Consider the following 25,849-nt stretch of genomic DNA (forward strand, 5'->3'; position numbering starts at 1 on the left):
TAGTTAACGTCACGTTTAAACGGGACTAACCCTGATACACACTGACCCTGTAACGGCTCCATCACGTGTGTGTGTCGCACTAACGCCTGCTGTGTGTGTGTGTGTGTGTGTACTAACATCTCTCTCTTCACTGTGATGTCACTCATGATGTAGCATGATCCAGGCCTGCCATTGGTCGTCCTGCTGAGTGATGCCTTCATCATCATCAACATCATCATCAGAAGCACACGTGTGTGTCCGTTACTTTAGTCTGACCGTCTGCTTCATTTGATCATCGTGTGTGTGTGTGTGTGTGTGTGTGTGTGTGTGTGTGTGACAGACGTCTGTTGACTCAGGTCTGCTCTCCTCTATCTGTCCATCAAATCTCTCTCAGTCTGTTGTAAGTACAGTCCAGGCATTTTGCAGCTTTGTGATTGTTGTATTTCTCCCACTGGATCGCATGTGCATCTCAAACACGCGTGTGTCACGGGACGAACACGCTGCCGCATCATCAGACCAGTGATCTGAGCATGATCGGTCCACCCAGTGATGATTTGAAATGCTCTCGCTGGGTTTTCTTGAATGTGAGCCTGAGTGTTGATTCCTGCTCTGATCCTGAAGGGGTTTCTCCGATGACCGGGGGTTTGAGTCGTCTTCAGCAATACTGGAGTTTGATTGTCATCATTTAGCATGTTTACATGCGCGGATAACTCCCACACATCAGCGGATTAACCCGTTGCCCTGGTTACATGCAAACCAATAACCCAATAACCAATAACGTGATTTACTCACCCTGAAGTCATGCTCGCTGTATATGACATTCTTCGTTCAGACGAACACAATCATTACACAAGTTATATTAGAAAATATCCTGGCTCTTCCAAGCTTTATATTGGCCGTTTATGTTTGGAATAAAATTCCATAAAAGTGCATCTGTCCATCATATTATGGAGTGGGTCAGGCATGATCTTGACCAGTTTTGTAGAAAGCCATTCTTTAAAGCGAATTTCGTTTTGTAATATTGTATCTTAATTGCAATCAATGTTTCATCGACCAATTGCCTGGATTTAATAAATAATAAGCAAATATAGCAGACAATATAAACGGGACGTGGAGGCGCCGGCGCGTGAACTGGAGCTCGTCTCGTACATGAACAGAAACTCAGCGTACACTTGCCTCACAGACACCAGAGATATATCTATAGAAAGCTTGAACCGTCCACTTTTACACAAAACAACTCTAAACTAAAAGGAACAGACTTCTCTCTGCTTATGTAATCCGTATGAAATGTGCATTTCTCTCTACAGCCGACACTGACACACAAAACACTAGATTATTAATAAACAATTAAAATGTCTCCTTGCTATATTTGACACATTCATAATCATTACTGTAGCTGGTTCTGTGACGGCTTTTAGGAGCGTTACTGACGCGTCACCCTCTGGTCACATGAACGCGCCACCACCGAGAACATGGGGATTTTTTTAGACATTAATCGCACAACCTATTCGATATTCTATAATTAAATCAACTAATCGAATATTCTCAAATCGTGACTCATCACTACTGCTTTATTTATCTATCCAGAGTAAAACGCGGACGCCGCCACACAGATGTGGGTTTTTGTTAATGACTGTACAGGAGACAGGTGTGGGGAACACACACACACACACACACACTACACACACACATCCCTACAGGATTAACCCTAGTAACAGTAATTTGGCAGATGCTTTATCCAAAGCGACTTACATTGCATTTCAAGGAACACATTTGCGCTCTTATCAGTTCTTGCTTTCCCTGGGAATCGAACCCACGACCTTGGCATTAATGAATTTCTTAAATGATGCCGAACGCACTTGCCGACCCTGATCTCTGTGTCTGGTGTTGGGTGTTGCTTCTCCTGATGCTGATTGAGCTCGACAGCGCCCTCTGCTGGATCACTACAGCAGCTCTTAACACACACTCGTAGTGAACACTGCAGGGTGTGAGTGCGGCTCGTGTCCAGCAGGAGGCGCTGCAGTGTCACAGCAGCTGTACTCGTGAGTTTAACATCTTCTTCTGTTTCAGACGGTGTTGATGAAGAGGAAGTGTCAGGAGCACCTGTGAGTATCAGCAGATGTTGATCATGTTCACCGCTGCAGTTCATCCTCACTGAGTGTGTGTGTGTTCTGGGTGTGCAGGCAGAAATTAAGGGACGCCACTAGCGAGCTTCAGACGAAGAGCTCCGAGATTGAAGAGCTGGAGAACAAGCACAGTTCCAGCGGTGAGACGCCCTCACTCACACTCTTCCTCACATGAGTGTGTGACACGTGTACTGGAGAAGCAGAACAACTGAAGATATTAAGACTTGTTTAGTGAAAAATGCATCAAAATGAAGTAATTCAGGATTATTATTCTGACTTTAATATCTTCAGTCGTTCTGCTCCTCCATAAATGTGTCTTGATTTAGGAATGTTTAGATATTAGTTTTGGAAAACACTGAGGAAGAAGATGTGCTGCAGGGCATATATGAAACGTGTGTGTGCAGACTGTAAAAGAGAGTGTGTGTTGATGGTTTCAGTGTGTGTGTGTGTGTGCGCTGCAGACAGTGTAAAAGACTGTGTGTGTGCGCTGCAGATTATTTAAACGTGTGTGTGTGTGTGCGCGCGCTGCAGATTGTTTAAACGAGTGTGTGTGTGTGCGCTGCAGATTGTTTAAACGAGTGTGTGTGTGTGTGCGCTGCAGATTGTTTAAACGAGTGTGTGTGTTAATGTTTTCAGCTCAGAGGATTGAAGATCTGGAAGACGCGCTGAAGAAGAAAGATGAAGATATGAAGCAGATGGAGGAGAGATACAAGAAGTACCTGGAGAAGGCCAAGAGTGTACGTGTGTGTGTGTGTGTGTGTGTGTGTGTGAGTGAGTGTGATGCTAATGTTGTTGTGTGTGTGCAGGTCATCCGTACGCTGGACCCCAAACAGAATCAAGGTTCTGCTCCTGAAGTTCAAGCCCTGAAGAACCAGTTGCAGGAGCGCGAGAGGATGCTGCACTCACTCGAGGTCACACACACACACACACACACACACACACACACACACACACACTCCTTCTCTATCACTCTCTCACACACACACACACACACGCACGCACGCACACACACACACAAACACACACACACACACTCCTTCTCTATCACTCTCTCACACACACGCACACACACACACACACACACACACACTCGTTTAAACAATCTGCAGCACACACACACACACACACACACTCCTTCTCTATCACTCTCTCACACAGCTGTAATCTGACCGTACTCTGTGTGTGTGTGTGTGCGTGTGTGTGTGTGTGTGTGCAGAAGGAGTATGACAAGACGAAGTCTCAGAGAGACCAGGAGGAGAAACTCATCGTGTCTGCCTGGTACAACATGGTGTGTGTCGCACTCCCTCACACACTCTCTGGAGTCACCAGAACACACACACTCTCTCGAGTCAGCAGAACACACTCACTCTCTGGAGTCACCAGAACACACTCACTCTCTGGAGTCACCAGAACACACACTCACTCTCTCGAGTCACCAGAACACACACACACTCTCTCGAGTCACCAGAACACACACACTCTCTCGAGTCACCAGAACACACACACTCTCTCGAGTCACCAGAACACACACTCTCTCGAGTCACCAGAACACACACTCTCTCTGGAGTCACCAGAACACACACACACTCTCTCGAGTCACCAGAACACACACACACTCTCTCGAGTCACCAGAACACACACACACTCTCTCGAGTCACCAGAACACACACACTCTCTGGAGTCACCAGAACACACACACACTCTCTCGAGTCACCAGAACACACACACACTCTCTCGAGTCACCAGAACACACACTCTCTCGAGTCACCAGAACACACACACTCTCTCGAGTCACCAGAACACACACACACTCTCGAGTCACCAGAACACACACACTCTCTCGAGTCACCAGAACACACACACTCTCTCGAGTCACCAGAACACACACTCTCTCGAGTCACCAGAACACACACACTCTCTCGAGTCACCAGAACACACACACTCTCTCGAGTCACCAGAACACACACACTCTCTCGAGTCACCAGAACACACACACTCTCTCGAGTCACCAGAACACACACACTCTCTCGAGTCACCAGAACACACACTCTCTCGAGTCACCAGAACACACACACACTCTCTCGAGTCACCAGAACACACACACACTCTCTCGAGTCACCAGAACACACACACACTCTCTCGAGTCACCAGAACACACACACACTCTCTCGAGTCACCAGAACACACACACTCTCTGGAGTCACCAGAACACACACACACTCTCTCGAGTCACCAGAACACACACTCTCTCTCGAGTCACTAGAACACACACACTCTCTCGAGTCACCAGAACACACACACTCTCTCGAGTCACCAGAACACACACACTCTCTCTGGAGTCACCAGAACACACACACACTCTCTCGAGTCACCAGAACACACACTCTCTCGAGTCACCAGAACACACACACTCTCTCGAGTCACCAGAACACACACACACTCTCGAGTCACCAGAACACACACACTCTCTCGAGTCACCAGAACACACACACTCTCTCGAGTCACCAGAACACACACTCTCTCGAGTCACCAGAACACACACACTCTCTCGAGTCACCAGAACACACACACTCTCTCGAGTCACCAGAACACACACACTCTCTCGAGTCACCAGAACACACACACTCTCTCGAGTCACCAGAACACACACTCTCTCGAGTCACCAGAACACACACTCTCTCGAGTCACCAGAACACACACTCTCTCGAGTCACCAGAACACACACACTCTCTCGAGTCACCAGAACACACACACTCTCTCGAGTCACCAGAACACACACACTCTCTCGAGTCACCAGAACACACACACTCTCTCGAGTCACCAGAACACACACACTCTCTCGAGTCACCAGAACACACACACTCTCTCGAGTCACCAGAACACACACACTCTCTCTCGAGTCACCAGAACACACACACTCTCTCTCGAGTCATCAGAACACACACACACTCTCGAGTCACCAGAACACACACACTCTCTCGAGTCACCAGAACACACACACTCTCTCGAGTCACCAGAACACACACACTCTCTCGAGTCACCAGAACACACACACTCTCTCGAGTCACCAGAACACACACACTCTCTCGAGTCACCAGAACACACACTCTCTCTCGAGTCACCAGAACACACACACTCTCTCGAGTCACCAGAACACACACACTCTCTCGAGTCACCAGAACACACACACTCTCTCGAGTCACCAGAACACACACACTCTCTCGAGTCACCAGAACACACACACTCTCGAGTCACCAGAACACACACTCTCTCGAGTCACCAGAACACACACACACTCTCTCGAGTCACCAGAACACACACACACTCTCTCGAGTCACCAGAACACACACACTCTCTCGAGTCACCAGAACACACACACACTCTCTCGAGTCACCAGAACACACACACTCTCTCGAGTCACCAGAACACACACACTCTCTGGAGTCACCAGAACACACACACACTCTCTCGAGTCACCAGAACACACACACTCTCTCGAGTCACCAGAACACACACACTCTCTCGAGTCACCAGAACACACACACTCTCTCGAGTCACCAGAACACACACTCTCTCGAGTCACCAGAACACACACTCTCTCTCGAGTCACCAGAACACACACACTCTCTCGAGTCACCAGAACACACACTCTCTCGAGTCACCAGAACACACACACTCTCTCGAGTCACCAGAACACACACACTCTCTCGAGTCACCAGAACACACACACTCTCTCGAGTCACCAGAACACACACACTCTCTCGAGTCACCAGAACACACACACTCTCGAGTCACCAGAACACACACTCTCTCGAGTCACCAGAACACACACACACTCTCTCGAGTCACCAGAACACACACACACTCTCTCGAGTCACCAGAACACACACACTCTCTGGAGTCACCAGAACACACACACACTCTCTCGAGTCACCAGAACACACACACTCTCTCGAGTCACCAGAACACACACACTCTCTCGAGTCACCAGAACACACACACTCTCTCGAGTCACCAGAACACACACTCTCTCGAGTCACCAGAACACACACTCTCTCTCGAGTCACCAGAACACACACACTCTCTCGAGTCACCAGAACACACACTCTCTCTCGAGTCACCAGAACACACACACTCTCTGGAGTCACCAGAACACACACACTCTCTCGAGTCACCAGAACACACACACTCTCTCGAGTCACCAGAACACACACACACTCTCTCGAGTCACCAGAACACACACACTCTCTCGAGTCACCAGAACACACACACTCTCTCGAGTCACCAGAACACACACACTCTCTCGAGTCACCAGAACACACACACTCTCTCGAGTCACCAGAACACACACACTCTCTCGAGTCACCAGAACACACACACTCTCTCGAGTCACCAGAACACACACACACTCTCTCGAGTCACCAGAACACACACACTCTCGAGTCACCAGAACACACACACACTCTCTCGAGTCACCAGAACACACACACTCTCTCGAGTCACCAGAACACACACTCTCTCTGGAGTCACCAGAACACACACACTCTCTCGAGTCACCAGAACACACACACTCTCGAGTCACCAGAACACACACACACTCTCTCGAGTCACCAGAACACACACACTCTCGAGTCACCAGAACACACACACACTCTCTCGAGTCACCAGAACACACACACTCTCTCGAGTCACCAGAACACACACACTCTCTCGAGTCACCAGAACACACACACTCTCTCTCGAGTCACCAGAACACACACACTCTGGAGTCACCAGAACACACACACACTCCACCAGTTTGGTTTACAACAACTCTTGCCAAATATATAATATGCTAGAAACATAATAATCACTGCAATATTGAGCGTTTGCCCATATCCAGTCCAACCGAACACTCTCCGCACACCAGATATCATGTGTGATGTGTGTGTCCACTAGTGTGTGCAGGACACTGTAGGTCATTCCTGTGAGTGAGCAGAGCAGAATACAGTAAACTGGGACATACTATACACACACACTCTTCATACAGAGACGACCAGTAACATTTATAAAGATCTGGGACAGGAATGATCGGGACACGTTGAGCTGGTCATGTTCTGCTGAAGTGTGTGTCTGTAACTGCTAATGCTCTTCTGTGTGTGTGTGTGTGTGTTTCAGGGGATGGCTCTGCAGAAGAAGGCGGCTGAGGACCGGTTGGCCGGCACCGGGTCGGGTCAGTCGTTCCTGGCCCGGCAGAGACAGGCCACCAGCACCAGACGACCCTATCCGGGTCACGTCCAGCCCACGGCAGCCAGGTAGAGCATCGCCACGGCAACCCCAGCTCAGCCAATCAGGACCCGCCTCCATCCCATAATGCCCTCTGATGAACCCGGGTCTCTGGACGCTCCTCAATCACATCAGCATTAATGATCAACACACTCGTGAGCGAGTCCTGTCCGCCGGACGCTGTAGTGAGGGTTGCTGTTGGCGAGTGTGTTACCGGCTCTGCTCTTCGTAACCCGTCGTCTTCTGTTATCTGTGCAGAGCCGAGAGTGTGTAGGTCGCCGTGGCGGATGTCGAAAGGCGCTTCATGATTTTGTTCTTCCTGTTTTTTGTTTAGTTGATTAATTCCCAATGCCTTAAAACACACACTCTGCTGTCAATCACTCGCGCCGCGCCTCCACTCCGCTGGACACGAGCTCTTCCTCAGACACACACACTCTGCTGTCAATCACTCGCGCCTCCACTCCGCTGGACACGAGCTCTTCCTCAGACACACACACTCTGCTGTCAATCACTCGCGCCTCCACTCCGCTGAACACGAGCTCTTCCTCAGACACACACACTCTGCTGTCAATCACTCGCGCCGCGCCTCCACTCCGCTGAACACGAGCTCTTCCTCAAACACACACACTCTGCCGTCATGAACGTCTGGATTTAAGAATGTTTAGATACTCGCAATTATCTTTTAAAATGTTTTATTCTGTGGCGGAAACGAGCTTCTACATTTGTTCTTGTGTTAATCATAAACTCACTTTATTACGATACATTTTTAATCAAAAAAGTTTTAATATCTTCAATCAGGAGAAAATAAACGCATGATGTTGAACGAGAACCGCGACTCTAGTGGCGCTGAATCTGTGACTGACACCTGTCAATCTTTCTCTTTCACAGTGATGTTAAAGCATGAGCGGCAGGGGGCGGGGCTGCATGACGTCAGGGGGCGGGGCTTGCATGATTGACAGTTTAACCCATCGCTGCACACTAACTAACCCACCAGCGTCTGTGTGCTGTCCCAGAATGCTCTGGTCAGAAGTGGGCGGCGCCGACGCCTGTCAATCATCAGGCAGAAGAGCGTGAGCTTTATTCACTGTTAAAGACGGATGAACTCTGAACCCTGATGTCCCTCACGCTGGTCCGTTCCTGTAGTGTGTGATCCTCCTGATGATGAGCGTGAGCTGCGGAAGATCAGTGTGTGACGGACCGCTTCGCTAACTCTATATCTGATGCTGCGTCAGTGCTTCAGCTGATCCTGACCGCTACACCACAGCCGGGATATCCCTCACGTCTGCGGCTTCATAATCACGTCTGCTTGAGGCTCTCTGGTCACTGTGGACTGAGTTCAGAGGTCAAGCGTCTCTCACAGCCGTCCATGAGCAGGAGCGTGATGATCTCGCGTCTGCGCTGCGCGGTCCTGTTAGCAGAACTTCTGAAGTAGCAAACATTCGTTCCATTTGCCAAGTTTTATACTGCTTGTATACGATATGTCACACAGTAGGTGTGCGCCGCTGGAGAATAACGCGTCTCCGTTGATGAACTCGAGCTTCCAACGCTGCAGAACTGTACAGTTGTTATTCAAGTTGTAAATAAAGCTTGTATAAAACATTCATGTTTCAAATCACGGCTGTTTGTTTTATTCTGTGTGGATCTGCTATTCTTCTCCTGTCGCGTGTCCACACCAGACGCGATATGATTCCAGCAAATAATGTGTCTGTCAAACTGTGAGATGCGTCAGTCAATCAAAACCCACAGCCAATCAGAACAGCGTGTGGGCGGAGTCTCGAGTTCACGGCACTCGCAGGAAAATAGATAAGTACATAATCAAATTCACAAATATTACTCCATTTAAATATGATTAAAACACAGGCTACTGAGTTACTAAAACTATCTTTGTCAAAGAATACACTTGTTTGTTCACAGTTTGAACGTTTGTTTCCATTTCATTTCCAGATCTGAGGGGAATTATCCAGTGTTGCTTTTACAGCTCAAAGCTGGAGTACTAAATGATATTCACAGTCACATGACACGCTTTTAACATTAATAAAGCACATAAACCGTGCCTGAGATTATCAGTGCCACACTGTGTTTGTTGTTCCAGTGCGACGGCACAGAAAACAGAAACCGAAAGGACAAGCGTCAGTCTGCGTGTAGAACGAGAGCGCAAGTGGTTTTTTCTAGAGGTCGACCGATTCATCGGCACCGATAGTTGACTGGTGGAACTATCGTTATCGGCAAAAATATATACCGATAGTTTTTCCTGGTTGCGTCCATTGCTGGAGCGGCTGAGAAGCGCACGCTTGTCATTCATTACACAGAGCTGAGAAGGGTCTGCTGGCATGATGCAGTACAAGAGCGGCCTCTAGAGGTGTAATAAAAACTTGTGCCTCGTGTTGTTTATTTCGACACGTGATTCTGCGTGCTGCACTGAGAGCACATGCTGCGCGGAGAGCGCTGACATCAGATGCGCGTTTAAAGCACCGACAGCTCAATGTATACAGTACATTGTCTTATCATTATAAAGTGATTAATTTGTTGACTAAATGCTGCATTAGTAGAGACAGTAGGCGTTTGTTTGCCTTCGAGGCTGAGAGGACGCTAACATTAGTACCTCAAGCGGTTAAAACACTGACAAACATAAACGTAAGTCCGACCCGAATGTTTAATGTCACAATTGTTACCTCTATTTGCATTAGTTCATATCCAGCTGGTCACTTTTATGCATTAAATATGCAGAGAAGTTGCATATTTAAAGCTAGAGACGTAAGCAAACTGATATGTTCATACAGCCGACAGAAACATAAACGAATCAGAAAAGCATTCGATTTCGGTTATTTATTTATTTTCATCTTCACTTTAATACAAATTTTGTTACTTTTTTATTAATTAAGTTGGCTTGAAAAGAACAGTTAAATAGTTACATTTTGAATGTAACTGGTTTTATTTGTTATTTAGAGTATTACTTTTTGTTTCAGTTTGAATGAATGTCTTTTATTGACTTAAATATTTATTCACATTTATATATTTATTTCATTTAGCATGTTTTCATGGTTCAATACAGTTTTTTTATTTTTATAATAAAGTTCAGCACTGTTTTACTTGGAGTGTTATGTTTGTTTTTATCCAGTATCAATTTTAAAAACTATCGGTTCATTAATCGGTTATCGGCAAGTATGGCCCAACCTAGCTATCGTTATCGGTAAAATCCACTATCGGTCGACCTCTAGTTTTTTCTTAATATTCAGTTCTCTTGTTGTTTAGTGTATTATTTTCCAGAAAGTAGGGCTATTTTCGATTCTGTGGTTATTGTACATTTTTTCCTTCACACAAATCAGTATTTTAATTAGACGCGTGACTACTTTATATAACAGCCGCGTCTGAGAAGTGGGCTATTGCAGTTTAAATTTTATAGCACTTAAGTGTAGCTGTCCATAGAGGCAGTTTCGATTTTCTCCCATTTTCGGATTATTTGATTTGCCTGTGTTAATTGCCTGGACTAGCAGCTGTCCTCACTCAGGCGTTTGAAAGCACTATATTTCTGTAGTGTGCGCGCTGTCGCGGAAGCGTCAGCGGAAGCGTGCAGCTCTCCTTGTGTGAAGACCGACTCAGGTAAAGACCATCGACTCTACCTGCGCGACTCCACCGAGCAAGGACACCGACAAGGCACTTAAGTATCCTATTCTCCCTCTTCCTTTCACACTGGTATAGTATTTCCCTACTAAATATGTGCTTTCAATACATTCCTGTTGTCTCTCGACGACGCTCTCTCATCACGCACAGAAGGCAGCGCAATACTGCTAATCTGCGTCCCATTCTCCCATCCTCTCACACACCTCTCTCCATTTCTATGGGTCTATGGAACTGTCAGTCAGCAGTCAACAAAGCTGACTTCATTCCAGCCTTTGCATCTCACTCTACTCTTAATATTTTAGGCTTAACTGAGACCTGGATTCGTCCAGAAGACTCAGCAACCCCGACTGCTCTCTCGAACAACTTCTCCTTCTCTCACACTCCTCGCCAGTCTGGGAGGGGTGGGGGCACAGGTCTTCTCATTTCTAACAATTTGAAATACTCAACTCTCTCCTCTCTCTGCAATAACTACTCGTTTGAATATCATGCTATTACTCTTACAACTCCCATTAAGATCCATATTGTAGTCATATATCGCCCCCCAGGTCAACTGGGAAGCTTTGTAGAGGAGCTGGATGTGCTGCTGTCTTCTTTCCCTGAGGATGGCACCCCACTTGTCGTCTTTGGTGATTTCAACATTCATCTAGAGAAGCCGCATGCAACAGACTTCATCTCTCTCCTAGCCTCATTCGATCTCAAACGGCTCATCACCTCAGGTACTCACAAATCAGGCAACCAACTGGACCTGGTTTACACACGCAACTGCATCACAGACAACATTTTGGTGAAACCTCTCCATGTTTCTGATCATTTCCTCATTACATTCAATCTACAACTCACTACCCATGCTCCACCAACCCCCCTACCAGCTACTTTCAGACGAAACCTGCGCTCACTCTCTCCCTCCCATCTCTCCTCTGCTGTGTCATCTTCTCTTCCCTCACACTCACACTTCTCATCTCTGGATGTTAATACCGCAACAGATACTTTATGCTCCACTTTTAACTTCTTCTTTAGACAATATCTGCCCTATCTCCTCCAGGCCAGCACGCACTACTCCCTATAACCCTTGGTTATCTGAGGTTCTTCGTGAACACCGGACCAAACTCAGGGCAACAGAGAGGAAATGGCGCAAATCAAAAGAGACAACTGACCTTAGTATGTATCAATCTCTGCTCTCTTCCTTTTCTGCTGATGTTCATGCTGCAAAATCTTCTTATTTTCACAACAAGATCAACAGCACCGCTAACACACGAACTCTTTTCAAGACATTCAACTCTCTCCTCTGTCCACCTCCACCACCACCCACCTCCTCTTTAACTGCTGATGATTTTGCCAACTTCTTTACCAACAAAACAACAACCATCAGCAATCAGTTCTCAACTCCACACACACAGGAACCCAGTCCAACCCCTCCCAATCCGAAACACCTTCTCTCCTCATTCTCTCCACTGACCGAGGAAGAAGTATCTAAACTTCTCCTCTCCAGTCATCCCACCACCTGCCCTCTAGACCCCATCCCCTCACACCTTCTACAAGCCATCTCTCCCACACTTCTACCAGCACTCACACACATCATCAACTCATCCCTCCACACTGGCACTTTTACTACAGCATTTAAGCAGGCTCGGGTAACTCCACTGCTTAAGAAACCCACATTAAACACATCACTCTTAGAGAATTACAGACCTGTCTCTCTCCTACCGTTCATTGCGAAAACACTTGAACGAGTTGCCTTCAACCAAGTAACATCCTTCCTCTCTCTGACCAACCAACTAGACGTAAACCAATCTGGCTTCAAGAAAGGGCATTCAACCGAGACTGCATTGCTGTCAGTCACAGAAGCCCTACGGATCGCAAAAGCTGCCTCCAAATCATCAGTTCTCATTCTCCTGGATCTGTCTGCTGCCTTCGACACTGTGAATCATCAGATCCTCCTGTCCACCCTCTCATCACTGGGCATCACAGGAACTCCTCTCCACTGGTTTGAGTCCTATCTCACAGGTAGGTCCTTCAGGGTCGCATGGAGTGGCGAGGTATCTAAAGCACATCAACTGACTACAGGGGTTCCTCAGGGTTCAGTTCTTGGACCGCTCCTCTTCTCCATTTACACCACATCACTGGGACCCATCATACAGGCACATGGCTTCTCTTACCATTGCTATGCTGATGACACCCAGCTCTACCTCTCATTTCCACCTGATGATCCCACAGTAGCTGCACGCATCTCAAGCTGCCTGGCGGACATCTCGGCGTGGATGAAGGAACATCACCTGCAGCTCAACCTGGCAAAGACTGAGCTTCTCGTCCTCCCTGCCAATCCGTCTCTACAGCACAACTTCACTATCCAGCTAGATTCAACTTTAATCACCCCATCAAGGTCGGTCAGAAACCTTGGAGTAACATTTGATGAGCATCTGACCTTCACAGACCACATCACAAAGACAGCTCGATCATGCAGGTTTGCACTGCACAACATCAGGAAGATCAGGCCCTTCCTAACTGAGCAGGCAACACAACTTCTCGCCCAGGCCTTGGTTATCTCTAGGCTTGATTACTGCAATGCTCTTCTGGCCGGTCTTCCATCATGTGCAACTAAACCTCTACAAATGATCCAGAATGCTGCAGCCCGTCTTGTCTTCAACGAGCCCACGTCACTCCTCTGTTCATCTCTCTGCACTGGCTACCACTCGCTGCTCGCATCAAGTTCAAGGCATTGACGCTTGCTTACAGAACGACCACAGGCTCAGCTCCCTCCTACTTTCACTCGCTCCTACGAGTCTACATGCCGACCAGAAGCCTGCGTTCGGTCAATGAGCGACGACTCGTGGGTCCATCACAGAGAGCCACAAAATCACTCTCCAGAACATTCTCATTCACGGTTCCTTGCTGGTGGAATGATCTCCCTACCCTCGTCTGGAATGCAGATTCCCTGACCACATTCAAAAGACAACTGAAAACTCATCTCTTCCGTGAGCACTTAAAAATGCCAGAACTTTGTATTTTGAGCACTTCTTGCGTTATTTTTGCTTCTTCACGATGACTCGCTTGCTGTAGTCCTCAGTTGTAAGTCGCTTTGGATAAAGGCGTCTGCTAAATGACTAAATGTAAATGTAAAATGTTTCCTACATGTAAAATTCTGACTTTATATCTCGCAATTGTGACTTTATATCTCACAATTCTGATGTTATATCGCAATTCTGATGTTATATCGCAATTCTGATGTTATATCGCAATTCTGATGTTATATCGCAATTCTGATGTTATATCTCGCAATTCTGATGTTATATCTCGGAATTGTGACTTTATATCTCACAATTCTGATGTTATATCGCAATTCTGATGTTATATCTCGCAATTCTGATGTTATATCTCGCAATTCTGATGTTATATCTCGCAATTCTGATGTTATATCTCGCAATTCTGATGTTATATCTCGCAATTCTGATGTTATATCTCGCAATTGTGACTTTATATCTCACAATTCTGATGTTATATCGCAATTCTGATGTTATATCGCAATTCTGATGTTATATCGCAATTCTGATGTTATATCTCGCAATTCTGATGTTATATCTCGGAATTGTGACTTTATATCTCACAATTCTGATGTTATATCGCAATTCTGATGTTATATCTCGCAATTCTGATGTTATATCTCGCAATTCTGATGTTATATCTCGCAATTCTGATGTTATATCTCGCAATTCTGATGTTATATCTCGCAATTCTGATGTTATATCTCGCAATTGTGACTTTATATCTCACAATTCTGATGTTATATCGCAATTCTGATGTTATATCTTGCAATTCTGATGTTATATCTCGCAATTGTGACTTTATATCTCACAATTCTGATGTTATATCGCAATTCTGATGTTATATCGCAATTCTGATGTTATATCTCGCAATTCTGATGTTATATCTCGCAATTCTGACTTTATATCTCGCAATTCTGACTTTATATCTCGCAATTGACTTTATATCTCGCAATTGTGACTTTATATCTCGCAATTGTGACTTTATATCTCGCAATTCTGACTTTATATCTGCAATTGTGACTTTATATCTCTCCATTCTGACTTTATATCTCTCCGTTATATCTCTGTTCTGCTAATATGATGTTCCCGGACGTTTGTTTTCTCTGTTCATTGAACTGAAGCTCTCTCCGCTTGTCGTCACAGGGGTTTCTTCACTGATAAAACACACTCATATCCCCATGAGTTTACAAGTTCCGGGAGATTCCAGACTCTTAAACAGGGATCGATCAGCTAGAACCATGGTTCTGTCATCGCCTACTCTCGTCTTCTGAGGAAACACACGAGGAGTGTCAGCAATGTTCATGCATGTGAAAGCGGCTTGACCTTTGACCAATCGGCCGTGAGCACTGACCGAATGTTCGTTACAACGAAGAAAGTCAGAATAGAGTTACGACCTGGAACCCTCCAGCTCTGAGTCTGTTCCCCTGCAGCCAGAACATAAACATTAGCGCAGCGTTTCCCAGGCTAGCCAGACACGCGCGCGGCCCACAGGCGTTTAGCTTTCCTCGCTCTAATCCGACACTCCGCTGATGTCATTTCAGAAACACTCCAAACAAATTAGTGCCGTCATTCAAAGCGCGGTGGAGTAATTATTCTGATCAGCCGAGCCTCAGGAAAACTGGCCTCACAGTGTCTGCATTTATGAAAGCGACCTGTAGCCGCGGACAACGCAAAGCTCTTATTGACGACCAGTCTTGCTTTCGTCCCGCTCACTCTTTAATTAGAAACAGCCAATCAGAAGAGACACAATCAATTACAAACATGATCCGTGTGTTGAGTTCACATGATCCGAGTGATGCGGTCACATGATCCGTGTGTTGCGGTCACATGATCCGAGTGATGCGGTCACATGATCCGAGTGATGCGGTCACATGATCTGTGTGTTGAGTTCACATGATCCGAGTGATGCGGTCACATGATCCGAGTGATGAGGCCACATGATCCGAGTGATGAGGTCACATGATCCGAGTGATGAGGTCACATGATCCGAGTGATGCGGTCACATGATCCGAGTGATGCGGTCACATGATCCGTGTATTGAGTTCACATGATCCGAGTGATGCGGTCACATGATCTGTGTGTTGAGTTCACATGATCCGAGTGATGCGGTCACATGATCCGAGTGATGAGGCCACATGATCCGAGTGATGAGGTCACATGATCCGAGTGATGAGGTCACATGATCCGAGTGATGAGGTCACATGATCCGAGTGATGCGGTCACATGATCCGAGTGATGCGGTCACATGATCCGTGTATTGAGTTCACATGATCCATGTATTGAGTTCACATGATCCGAGTGATGCGGTCACATGATCCGAGTGATGAGGTCACATGATCCGAGTGATGAGGTCACATGATCCGAGTGATGAGGTCACATGATCCGAGTGATGAGGTCACATGATCCGAGTGATGCGGTCACATGATCCGAGTTATGCGGTCACATGATCCGTGTATTGAGTTCACATGATCCATGTATTGAGTTCACATGATCCGAGTGATGAGGTCACATGATCCATGTATTGAGTTCACATGATCCGAGTGATGAGGTCACATGATCCGAGTGATGCGGTCACATGATCCGAGTGATGCGGTCACATGATCCGAGTGATGAGGTCACATGATCCGAGTGATGAGGTCACATGATCCGAGTGATGCGGTCACATGATCCGAGTGATGAGGTCACATGATCCGAGTGATGAGGTCACATGATCCGAGTGATGCGGTCACATGATCCGAGTGATGAGGTCACATGATCCGTGTATTGAGTTCACATGATCCGAGTGATGAGGTCACATGATCCGAGTGATGCGGTCACATGATCCGAGTGATGCGGTCACATGATCCGAGTGATGAGGTCACATGATCCGAGTGATGAGGTCACATGATCCGAGTGATGCGGTCACATGATCCGAGTGATGAGGTCACATGATCCGAGTGATGCGGTCACATGATCCGAGTGATGCGGTCACATGATCCGAGTGATGCGGTCACATGATCCGAGTGATGAGGTCACATGATCCGAGTGATGAGGTCACATGATCCGAGTGATGAGGTCACATGATCCGAGTGATGAGGTCACATGATCCGAGTGATGAGGTCACATGATCCGAGTGATGAGGTCACATGATCCGAGTGATGCGGTCACATGATCCGAGTGATGAGGTCACATGATCCGAGTGATGCGGTCACATGATCCGTGTGTTGAGTTCACATGATCCGAGTGATGAGGTCACATGATCCGAGTGATGAGGTCACATGATCCGAGTGATGAGGTCACATGATCCGAGTGATGAGGTCACATGATCCGAGTGATGCGGTCACATGATCCGTGTGTTGAGTTCACATGATCCGAGTGATGCGGTCACATGATCCGAGTGATGCGGTCACATGATCCGTGTGTTGAGTTCACATGATCCGAGTGATGAGGTCACATGATCCGAGTGATGCGGTCACATGATCCGTGTGTTGAGTTCACATGATCCGAGTGATGCGGTCACATGATCCGAGTGATGAGGTCACATGATCCGAGTGATGCGGTCACATGATCCGAGTGATGCGGTCACATGATCCGAGTGATGCGGTCACATGATCCGAGTGATGAGGTCACATGATCCGAGTGATGAGGTCACATGATCCGAGTATTGAGTTCACATGATCCATGTATTGAGTTCACATGATCCGAGTGATGCGGTCACATGATCCGAGTGATGCGGTCACATGATCCGAGTGATGCGGTCGCATGATCCGAGTGATGAGGTCACATGCTCCGAGTGATGCGGTCACATGATCCGAGTGATGCGGTCACATGATCTGTGTGTTGAGTTCACATGATCCGAGTGATGAGGTCACATGATCCGAGTGATGAGGTCGCATGATCCGAGTGATGCGGTCGCATGATCCGAGTGATGCGGTCACATGATCCGAGTGATGCGGTCACATGATCCAAGTGATGCGGTCACATGATCCTCCGGCTCGACTGACTGAGGATTACTGGACGTTTTCTTTAATGTGGTCGGCTTGGACGTGTGTTCATGCACAACACTTCATTTGTCCGTGTGAGCAATATTTCACAGATGTTTTACAAGCATGCGCTGCTGTTATATTTCAGGAACTGCGTGAAGCTCCTGGTTCTGAAGAGCCGAAGCCTTTAATGACGAGCGTCACATTCCTGCGGCTCCAGATCAAGAGCTGCCACTGAGAGTCCGGCGTCTCTTCACGTCTCTGCGGGAGTGTGTTAATGTTCCTCTGCGGGTCAGTGCATGTTCTCCGTCCCGCTGAGCTTCACGGCTGCTCCTCTTCTTCAGGAGCGAAGGGTTAACCGGGATCACTGTGGGATGATCAGCGCTCCTCCTGAGCAGTGCTGGCACTCTCTCTGAAGTCTGAGATCCACAGCTTTGATCAAATCACAGGAGGAGTTTCCAGTCCATGTCTCCAGCGCATGCATGTGTGAGCGCACTAGTGATCGTTAACCAAGTGCTTTTATCAGATTTACACGTTTCACTGAATCCTGAATCACATCACGGCCTCCAGAGTCATGAACGTGTACTGTCACTTCAGCATTGGAGAAAACTATCATCATACACAAGAGACATTATGCCAGAAACATAACACACACTGTACGGAAGATGTACTTCAACAATAATGATACAGTTTATTAAAACGTTTAAGGAATATTACACAATATCATAAAGACTTTCATCCATGTTTTAATTTAAACCTCTGTGTTGCAGCACTTTAGTACAATTCCTTTCAGTGTTTTATTTTCAATTTAATTTGATTACATTTTAAAAGTAATTTTACCACTATTTCTGTCTTAAATTGTAAAACACAGAATCCAGAAAAATTTAAACAGCACAGCGGTAAAAAAAAAACTAATTTCATATGGCACTTTTATTGTTAAAGTTTCATAAATCCAATTGATTAGAATTCTGTCAATAGTCAAAAATAATTACCGTATTACCTTATTAACAGGTGTGTGTGTGTGTGTGTGTATTGCTGTCAGAATGTGAAGAGAACAAACCCTGCCTCTACTGTCTAGAATAATGATGAACTGAAGCGCTGAGCTGAATGATGTGAGCATTAATATTAATATTTCAGCTTTCATCTCGTGCACCTGCAGCGACAGACGTGTTTCTGTTCACACACGTGTGTTTGAACACACAGATGATCAGTCAAAGCTGCGTTCTGTCTGATGTGTCACAATAGTCAAATGATTCTCACAAAAGATAAAGAAGTTCTCATTCCATTAATTTGCAATCTTTCTTTCATAAATATATAAAATATAATTTTACATTTTATATATATATTTTACATTTAATGTCTTGACAAATCTGACTGTATTTTACTTAAAAAGGATTTAATTTTTTTAAATGTATTAAATTTTTAATAGAAATAAAATTACTTTTATTTTATTTTGCAGCTCAGTTTCCAGAATTCAGCGCTGCATTTATGAAGTGAAAATCATGTGAAATATGATATCTTTATTTTCTCTCTGTGTATACGAGTAAGGTCCAAACAGGTGGATTAGTGTTTACTGTCCAATATGTGAAGTTCAAAGGACCAAATAGTCATTGATACAGTTAAAATTGATAGTTAAAATTTGCATTTCATTAGTCCAGCTATCAAGCCCTTTCGTGAACTTTAACACATCCTCCAAATTATTGTCTATTATGCCAATAATGTTGTGTCTAATATGCCAAGGTCAAGGGTCCTTTAAACAAGATTGGCACAGTACAACGTTTTTGTTCGAGCAGTCCTACTATAAAGTCCATATGTTTAACGCACACACAAAGCGAGCGTAGTTTGTCGTTCCAGGACTGTCTTTCATTCAGTGAACTCGAGTTCTCTCTGGCATCCGTGTCTTTGAGCTCCTGGACCTCCGGGATTCACCAGAGCCGCTCTGAAACCTTCAGTGTTTTCTCAGTAGAGCTGGAGAGGTGTGTTTCAGAGCCGCTCGTGTGTGATCTGTCGTTCAACAGTCGTTCGTGAGGCCTTACACTGATCGTTCCGGAATAACGGCACATCAACACTGCGATCTGGAGCTTTTGTAACACATTCATGTGAAAACAGAAACTAAACTCATGATTCTGTATTTATTTGAAGTGTGTAATGAAGATTTATGTTTGATGTGACGCACAGGACAGCTGATGAATTCTGGGATTACGCTGGACAAATAAACACCCGTGTAACGTGCCGTGACTTCAGCGAGCTGAGAACATACACGCAATAAATGCATCAGCAGCGTCTGTCGAGTTAATCGTGTTGCTGTGAATGTGGCGTTTGCAGCGTTGTATTCTCAGTGTAGTATGTACAAAAAGTAGGGTGCAGTGGTGTAAAGTGTGGGGTGCAGTGGTGTAAAGAGTGGGGTGCAGTGGTGTAAAGAGTGGGGTGCAGTGGTGTAAAGACTGGGGTGCAGTGGTGTAAAGAGTGGGATGCAGTGGTGTAAAGAGTGAGATGCAGTGGTGTAAAGAGTGAGATGCAGTGGTGTAAAGAGTGGGATGCAGTGGTGTAAAGAGTGAGATGCAGTGGTGTAAAGAGTGAGATGCAGTGGTGTAAAGAGTGGGGTGCAGTGGTGTAAAGAGTGGGGTGCAGTGGTGTAAAGTGTGGGGTGCAGTGGTGTAAAGAGTGAGATGCAGTGGTGTAAAGAGTGGGATGCAGTGGTGTAAAGAGTGGGATGCAGTGGTGTAAAGCGTGGGATGCAGTGGTGTAAAGAGTGAGATGCAGTGGTGTAAAGAGTGGGGTGCAGTGGTGTAAAGCGTGGGGTGCAGTGGTGTAAAGCGTGGGGTGCAGTGGTGTAAAGAGTGGGATGCAGTGGTGTAAAGAGTGAGATGCAGTGGTGTAAAGAGTGGGGTGCAGTGGTGTAAAGAGTGGGATGCAGTGGTGTAAAGACTGGGGTGCAGTGGTGTAAAGAGTGGGATGCAGTGGTGTAAAGAGTGGGATGCAGTGGTGTAAAGAGTGGGGTGCAGTGGTGTAAAGAGTGGGATGCAGTGGTGTAAAGACTGGGGTGCAGTGGTGTAAAGAGTGGTGTGCAGTGGTGTAAAGAGTGAGATGCAGTGGTGTAAAGAGTGAGATGCAGTGGTGTAAAGCGTGGGGTGCAGTGGTGTAAAGAGTGGGATGCAGTGGTGTAAAGAGTGGGATGCAGTGGTGTAAAGACTGGGGTGCAGTGGTGTAAAGACTGGGGTGCAGTGGTGTAAAGAGTGGGATGCAGTGGTGTAAAGAGTGAGATGCAGTGGTGTAAAGAGTGGGATGCAGTGGTGTAAAGAGTGGGATGCAGTGGTGTAAAGAGTGAGATGCAGTGGTGTAAAGAGTGAGATGCAGTGGTGTAAAGAGTGGGATGCAGTGGTGTAAAGAGTGAGATGCAGTGGTGTAAAGAGTGAGATGCAGTGGTGTAAAGAGTGGGGTGCAGTGGTGTAAAGCGTGGGATGCAGTGGTGTAAAGAGTGAGATGCAGTGGTGTAAAGAGTGAGATGCAGTGGTGTAAAGAGTGGGATGCAGTGGTGTAAAGAGTGAGATGCAGTGGTGTAAAGAGTGAGATGCAGTGGTGTAAAGAGTGAGATGCAGTGGTGTAAAGAGTGGGATGCAGTGGTGTAAAGAGTGAGATGCAGTGGTGTAAAGAGTGAGATGCAGTGGTGTAAAGAGTGGGGTGCAGTGGTGTAAAGCGTGGGATGCAGTGGTGTAAAGAGTGAGATGCAGTGGTGTAAAGAGTGTGATGCAGTGGTGTAAAGAGTGGGATGCAGTGGTGTAAAGCGTGGGATGCAGTGGTGTAAAGAGTGAGATGCAGTGGTGTAAAGAGTGGGATGCAGTGGTGTAAAGAGTGAGATGCAGTGGTGTAAAGCGTGGGGTGCAGTGGTGTAAAGAGTGGGATGCAGTGGTGTAAAGAGTGAGATGCAGTGGTGTAAAGCGTGGGGTGCAGTGGTGTAAAGAGTGGGGTGCAGTGGTGTAAAGAGTGGGATGCAGTGGTTTAAAGAGTGAGATGCAGTGGTGTAAAGCGTGGGGTGCAGTGGTGTAAAGCGTGGGGTGCAGTGGTGTAAAGAGTGGGGTGCAGTGGTGTAAAGAGTGGGGTGCAGTGGTGTAAAGAGTGGGATGCAGTGGTGTAAAGGGTGAGGTGCAGTGGTGTAAAGACTGGGGTGCAGTGGTGTAAAGAGTGGGATGCAGTGGTGTAAAGAGTGAGATGCAGTGGTGTAAAGAGTGGGATGCAGTGGTGTAAAGAGTGAGATGCAGTGGTGTAAAGAGTGGGATGCAGTGGTGTAAAGAGTGGGGTGCAATGGTGTAAAGAGTGGGGTGCAGTGGTGTAAAGAGTGGGATGCAGTGGTGTAAAGAGTGAGATGCAGTGGTGTAAAGAGTGGGATGCAGTGGTGTAAAGAGTGGGGTGCAGTGGTGTAAAGAGTGGGATGCAGTGGTGTAAAGAGTGGGATGCAGTAGAGTAAAGAGTGGGATGCAGTGGTGTAAAGAGTGGGGTGCAGTGGTGTAAAGAGTGGGGTGCAGTGGTGTAAAGAGTGGGGTGCAGGGGTGTAAAGAGTGGGATGCAGTGGAGTAAAGAGTGGGATGCAGTGGTGTAAAGAGTGGGATGCAGTGGTGTAAAGAGTGGGATGCAGTGGTGTAAAGAGTGAGATGCAGTGGTGTAAAGCGTGGGGTGCAGTGGTGTAAAGAGTGGGATGCAGTGGTGTAAAGAGTGGGGTGCAGTGGTGTAAAGAGTGGGATGCAGTGGTGTAAAGAGTGGGATGCAGTGGTGTAAAGAGTGGGGTGCAGTGGTGTAAAGAGTGGGGTGCAGTGGTGTAAAGAGTGGGATGCAGTGGTGTAAAGAGTGAGGTGCAGTGGTGTAAAGAGTGGGGTGCAGTGGTGTGAAGAGTGGGGTGCAGTGGTGTAAAGAGTGGGGTGCAGTGGTGTAAAGAGTGGGATGCAGTGGTGTAAAGAGTGAGGTGCAGTGGTATAAAGAGTGGGGTGCAGTGGTGTAAAGAGTGGGGTGCAGTGGTGTAAAGAGTGAGATGCAGTGGTGTAAAGAGTGAGATGCAGTGGTGTAAAGAGTGGGGTGCAGTGGTGTAAAGAGTGGGATGCAGTGGTGTAAAGAGTGGGGTGCAGTGGTGTAAAGAGTGAGGTGCAGTGGTGTAAAGAGTGAGGTGCAGTGGTGTAAAGAGTGGGGTGCAGTGGTGTAAAGAGTGGGGTGCAGTGGTGTAAAGAGTGGGATGCAGTGGTGTAAAGACTGGGGTGCAGTGGTGTAAAGAGTGGTGTGCAGTGGTGTAAAGAGTGAGATGCAGTGGTGTAAAGAGTGAGATGCAGTGGTGTAAAGCGTGGGGTGCAGTGGTGTAAAGAGTGGGATGCAGTGGTGTAAAGAGTGGGATGCAGTGGTGTAAAGACTGGGGTGCAGTGGTGTAAAGAGTGGGATGCAGTGGTGTAAAGAGTGAGATGCAGTGGTGTAAAGAGTGGGATGCAGTGGTGTAAAGAGTGGGATGCAGTGGTGTAAAGAGTGAGATGCAGTGGTGTAAAGAGTGAGATGCAGTGGTGTAAAGAGTGGGATGCAGTGGTGTAAAGAGTGAGATGCAGTGGTGTAAAGAGTGAGATGCAGTGGTGTAAAGAGTGGGGTGCAGTGGTGTAAAGCGTGGGATGCAGTGGTGTAAAGAGTGAGATGCAGTGGTGTAAAGAGTGAGATGCAGTGGTGTAAAGAGTGGGATGCAGTGGTGTAAAGAGTGAGATGCAGTGGTGTAAAGAGTGAGATGCAGTGGTGTAAAGAGTGAGATGCAGTGGTGTAAAGAGTGGGATGCAGTGGTGTAAAGAGTGAGATGCAGTGGTGTAAAGAGTGAGATGCAGTGGTGTAAAGAGTGGGGTGCAGTGGTGTAAAGCGTGGGATGCAGTGGTGTAAAGAGTGAGATGCAGTGGTGTAAAGAGTGTGATGCAGTGGTGTAAAGAGTGGGATGCAGTGGTGTAAAGCGTGGGATGCAGTGGTGTAAAGAGTGAGATGCAGTGGTGTAAAGAGTGGGATGCAGTGGTGTAAAGAGTGAGATGCAGTGGTGTAAAGCGTGGGGTGCAGTGGTGTAAAGAGTGGGATGCAGTGGTGTAAAGAGTGAGATGCAGTGGTGTAAAGCGTGGGGTGCAGTGGTGTAAAGAGTGGGGTGCAGTGGTGTAAAGAGTGGGATGCAGTGGTTTAAAGAGTGAGATGCAGTGGTGTAAAGCGTGGGGTGCAGTGGTGTAAAGCGTGGGGTGCAGTGGTGTAAAGAGTGGGGTGCAGTGGTGTAAAGAGTGGGGTGCAGTGGTGTAAAGAGTGGGATGCAGTGGTGTAAAGAGTGAGGTGCAGTGGTGTAAAGACTGGGGTGCAGTGGTGTAAAGAGTGGGATGCAGTGGTGTAAAGAGTGAGATGCAGTGGTGTAAAGAGTGGGATGCAGTGGTGTAAAGAGTGAGATGCAGTGGTGTAAAGAGTGGGATGCAGTGGTGTAAAGAGTGGGGTGCAATGGTGTAAAGAGTGGGGTGCAGTGGTGTAAAGAGTGGGATGCAGTGGTGTAAAGAGTGAGATGCAGTGGTGTAAAGAGTGGGATGCAGTGGTGTAAAGAGTGGGGTGCAGTGGTGTAAAGAGTGGGATGCAGTGGTGTAAAGAGTGGGATGCAGTAGAGTAAAGAGTGGGATGCAGTGGTGTAAAGAGTGGGGTGCAGTGGTGTAAAGAGTGGGGTGCAGTGGTGTAAAGAGTGGGGTGCAGGGGTGTAAAGAGTGGGATGCAGTGGAGTAAAGAGTGGGATGCAGTGGTGTAAAGAGTGGGATGCAGTGGTGTAAAGAGTGGGATGCAGTGGTGTAAAGAGTGAGATGCAGTGGTGTAAAGCGTGGGGTGCAGTGGTGTAAAGAGTGGGATGCAGTGGTGTAAAGAGTGGGGTGCAGTGGTGTAAAGAGTGGGATGCAGTGGTGTAAAGAGTGGGATGCAGTGGTGTAAAGAGTGGGGTGCAGTGGTGTAAAGAGTGGGGTGCAGTGGTGTAAAGAGTGGGATGCAGTGGTGTAAAGAGTGAGGTGCAGTGGTGTAAAGAGTGGGGTGCAGTGGTGTAAAGAGTGGGGTGCAGTGGTGTAAAGAGTGGGGTGCAGTGGTGTAAAGAGTGGGATGCAGTGGTGTAAAGAGTGAGGTGCAGTGGTATAAAGAGTGGGGTGCAGTGGTGTATAGAGTGGGGTGCAGTGGTGTAAAGAGTGAGATGCAGTGGTGTAAAGAGTGAGATGCAGTGGTGTAAAGAGTGGGGTGCAGTGGTGTAAAGAGTGGGATGCAGTGGTGTAAAGAGTGGGGTGCAGTGGTGTAAAGAGTGAGGTGCAGTGGTGTAAAGAGTGAGGTGCAGTGGTGTAAAGAGTGAGGTGCAGTGGTGTAAAGAGTGGGGTGCAGTGGTGTAAAGAGTGAGATGCAGTGATGTAAAGAGTGGGGTGCAGTGGTGTAAAGAGTGGGGTGCAGTGGTGTAAAGAGTGAGATGCAGTGGTGTAAAGAGTGGGGTGCAGTGGTGTAAAGAGTGGGATGCAGTGGTGTAAAGAGTGAGATGCAGTGGTGTAAAGAGTGGGGTGCAGTGGTGTAAAGAGTGGGGTGCAGTGGTGTAAAGAGTGGGGTGCAGTGGTGTAAAGAGTGGGGTGCAGTGGTGTAAAGAGTGGGGTGCAGTGGTGTAAAGAGTGGGGTGCAGTGGTGTAAAGAGTGGGATGCAGTGGTGTAAAGAGTGGGGTGCAGTGGAGTAAAGAGTGGGGTGCAGTGGTGTAAAGAGTGGGGTGCAGTGGTGTAAAGAGTGGGGTGCAGTGGTGTAAAGAGTGGGGTGCAGTGGTGTAAAGAGTGGGGTGCAGTGGTGTAAAGAGTGGGGTGCAGTGGTGTAAAT

At 47.1% G+C, this 25,849-nt stretch overlaps 1 protein-coding gene across 5 annotated transcripts in view; it reads left to right on the top strand.

Moving 5' to 3' along the window:
• hook3 (hook microtubule-tethering protein 3) overlaps positions 1–8,984 on the top strand; it is a 32,571-nt gene extending 23,587 nt beyond the window's left edge. For 2 of the 5 annotated variants that reach the window (XR_013796992.1, XR_013796993.1), the window contains 8 exons: positions 154–229; positions 2,050–2,084; positions 2,163–2,245; positions 2,742–2,842; positions 2,912–3,016; positions 3,322–3,393; positions 7,263–7,399; positions 8,259–8,984. Coding sequence is in view for 3 of the 5 variants with exons in the window: in XM_079608150.1 (XP_079464276.1) it covers positions 2,050–2,084; positions 2,163–2,245; positions 2,742–2,842; positions 2,912–3,016; positions 3,322–3,393; positions 7,263–7,399; positions 8,259–8,274 (549 nt within the window). In the remaining 2 variants the exon portion in view is untranslated. Of the gene's footprint in view, positions 1–153; positions 230–2,049; positions 2,085–2,162; positions 2,246–2,741; positions 2,843–2,911; positions 3,017–3,321; positions 3,394–7,262; positions 7,540–8,258 lie in introns of those variants that run through there. The other 3 variants (XM_079608150.1, XM_079608151.1, XM_079608152.1) reach the window with 2 other exon arrangements.
• The last annotated feature ends 16,865 nt before the right edge of the window (positions 8,985–25,849 follow it).

The sequence above is a fragment of the Phoxinus phoxinus genome (genome assembly GCF_949152265.1).
Source record: "Phoxinus phoxinus genome assembly, chromosome: 3".
Taxonomy (NCBI): domain Eukaryota; kingdom Metazoa; phylum Chordata; class Actinopteri; order Cypriniformes; family Leuciscidae; genus Phoxinus; species Phoxinus phoxinus.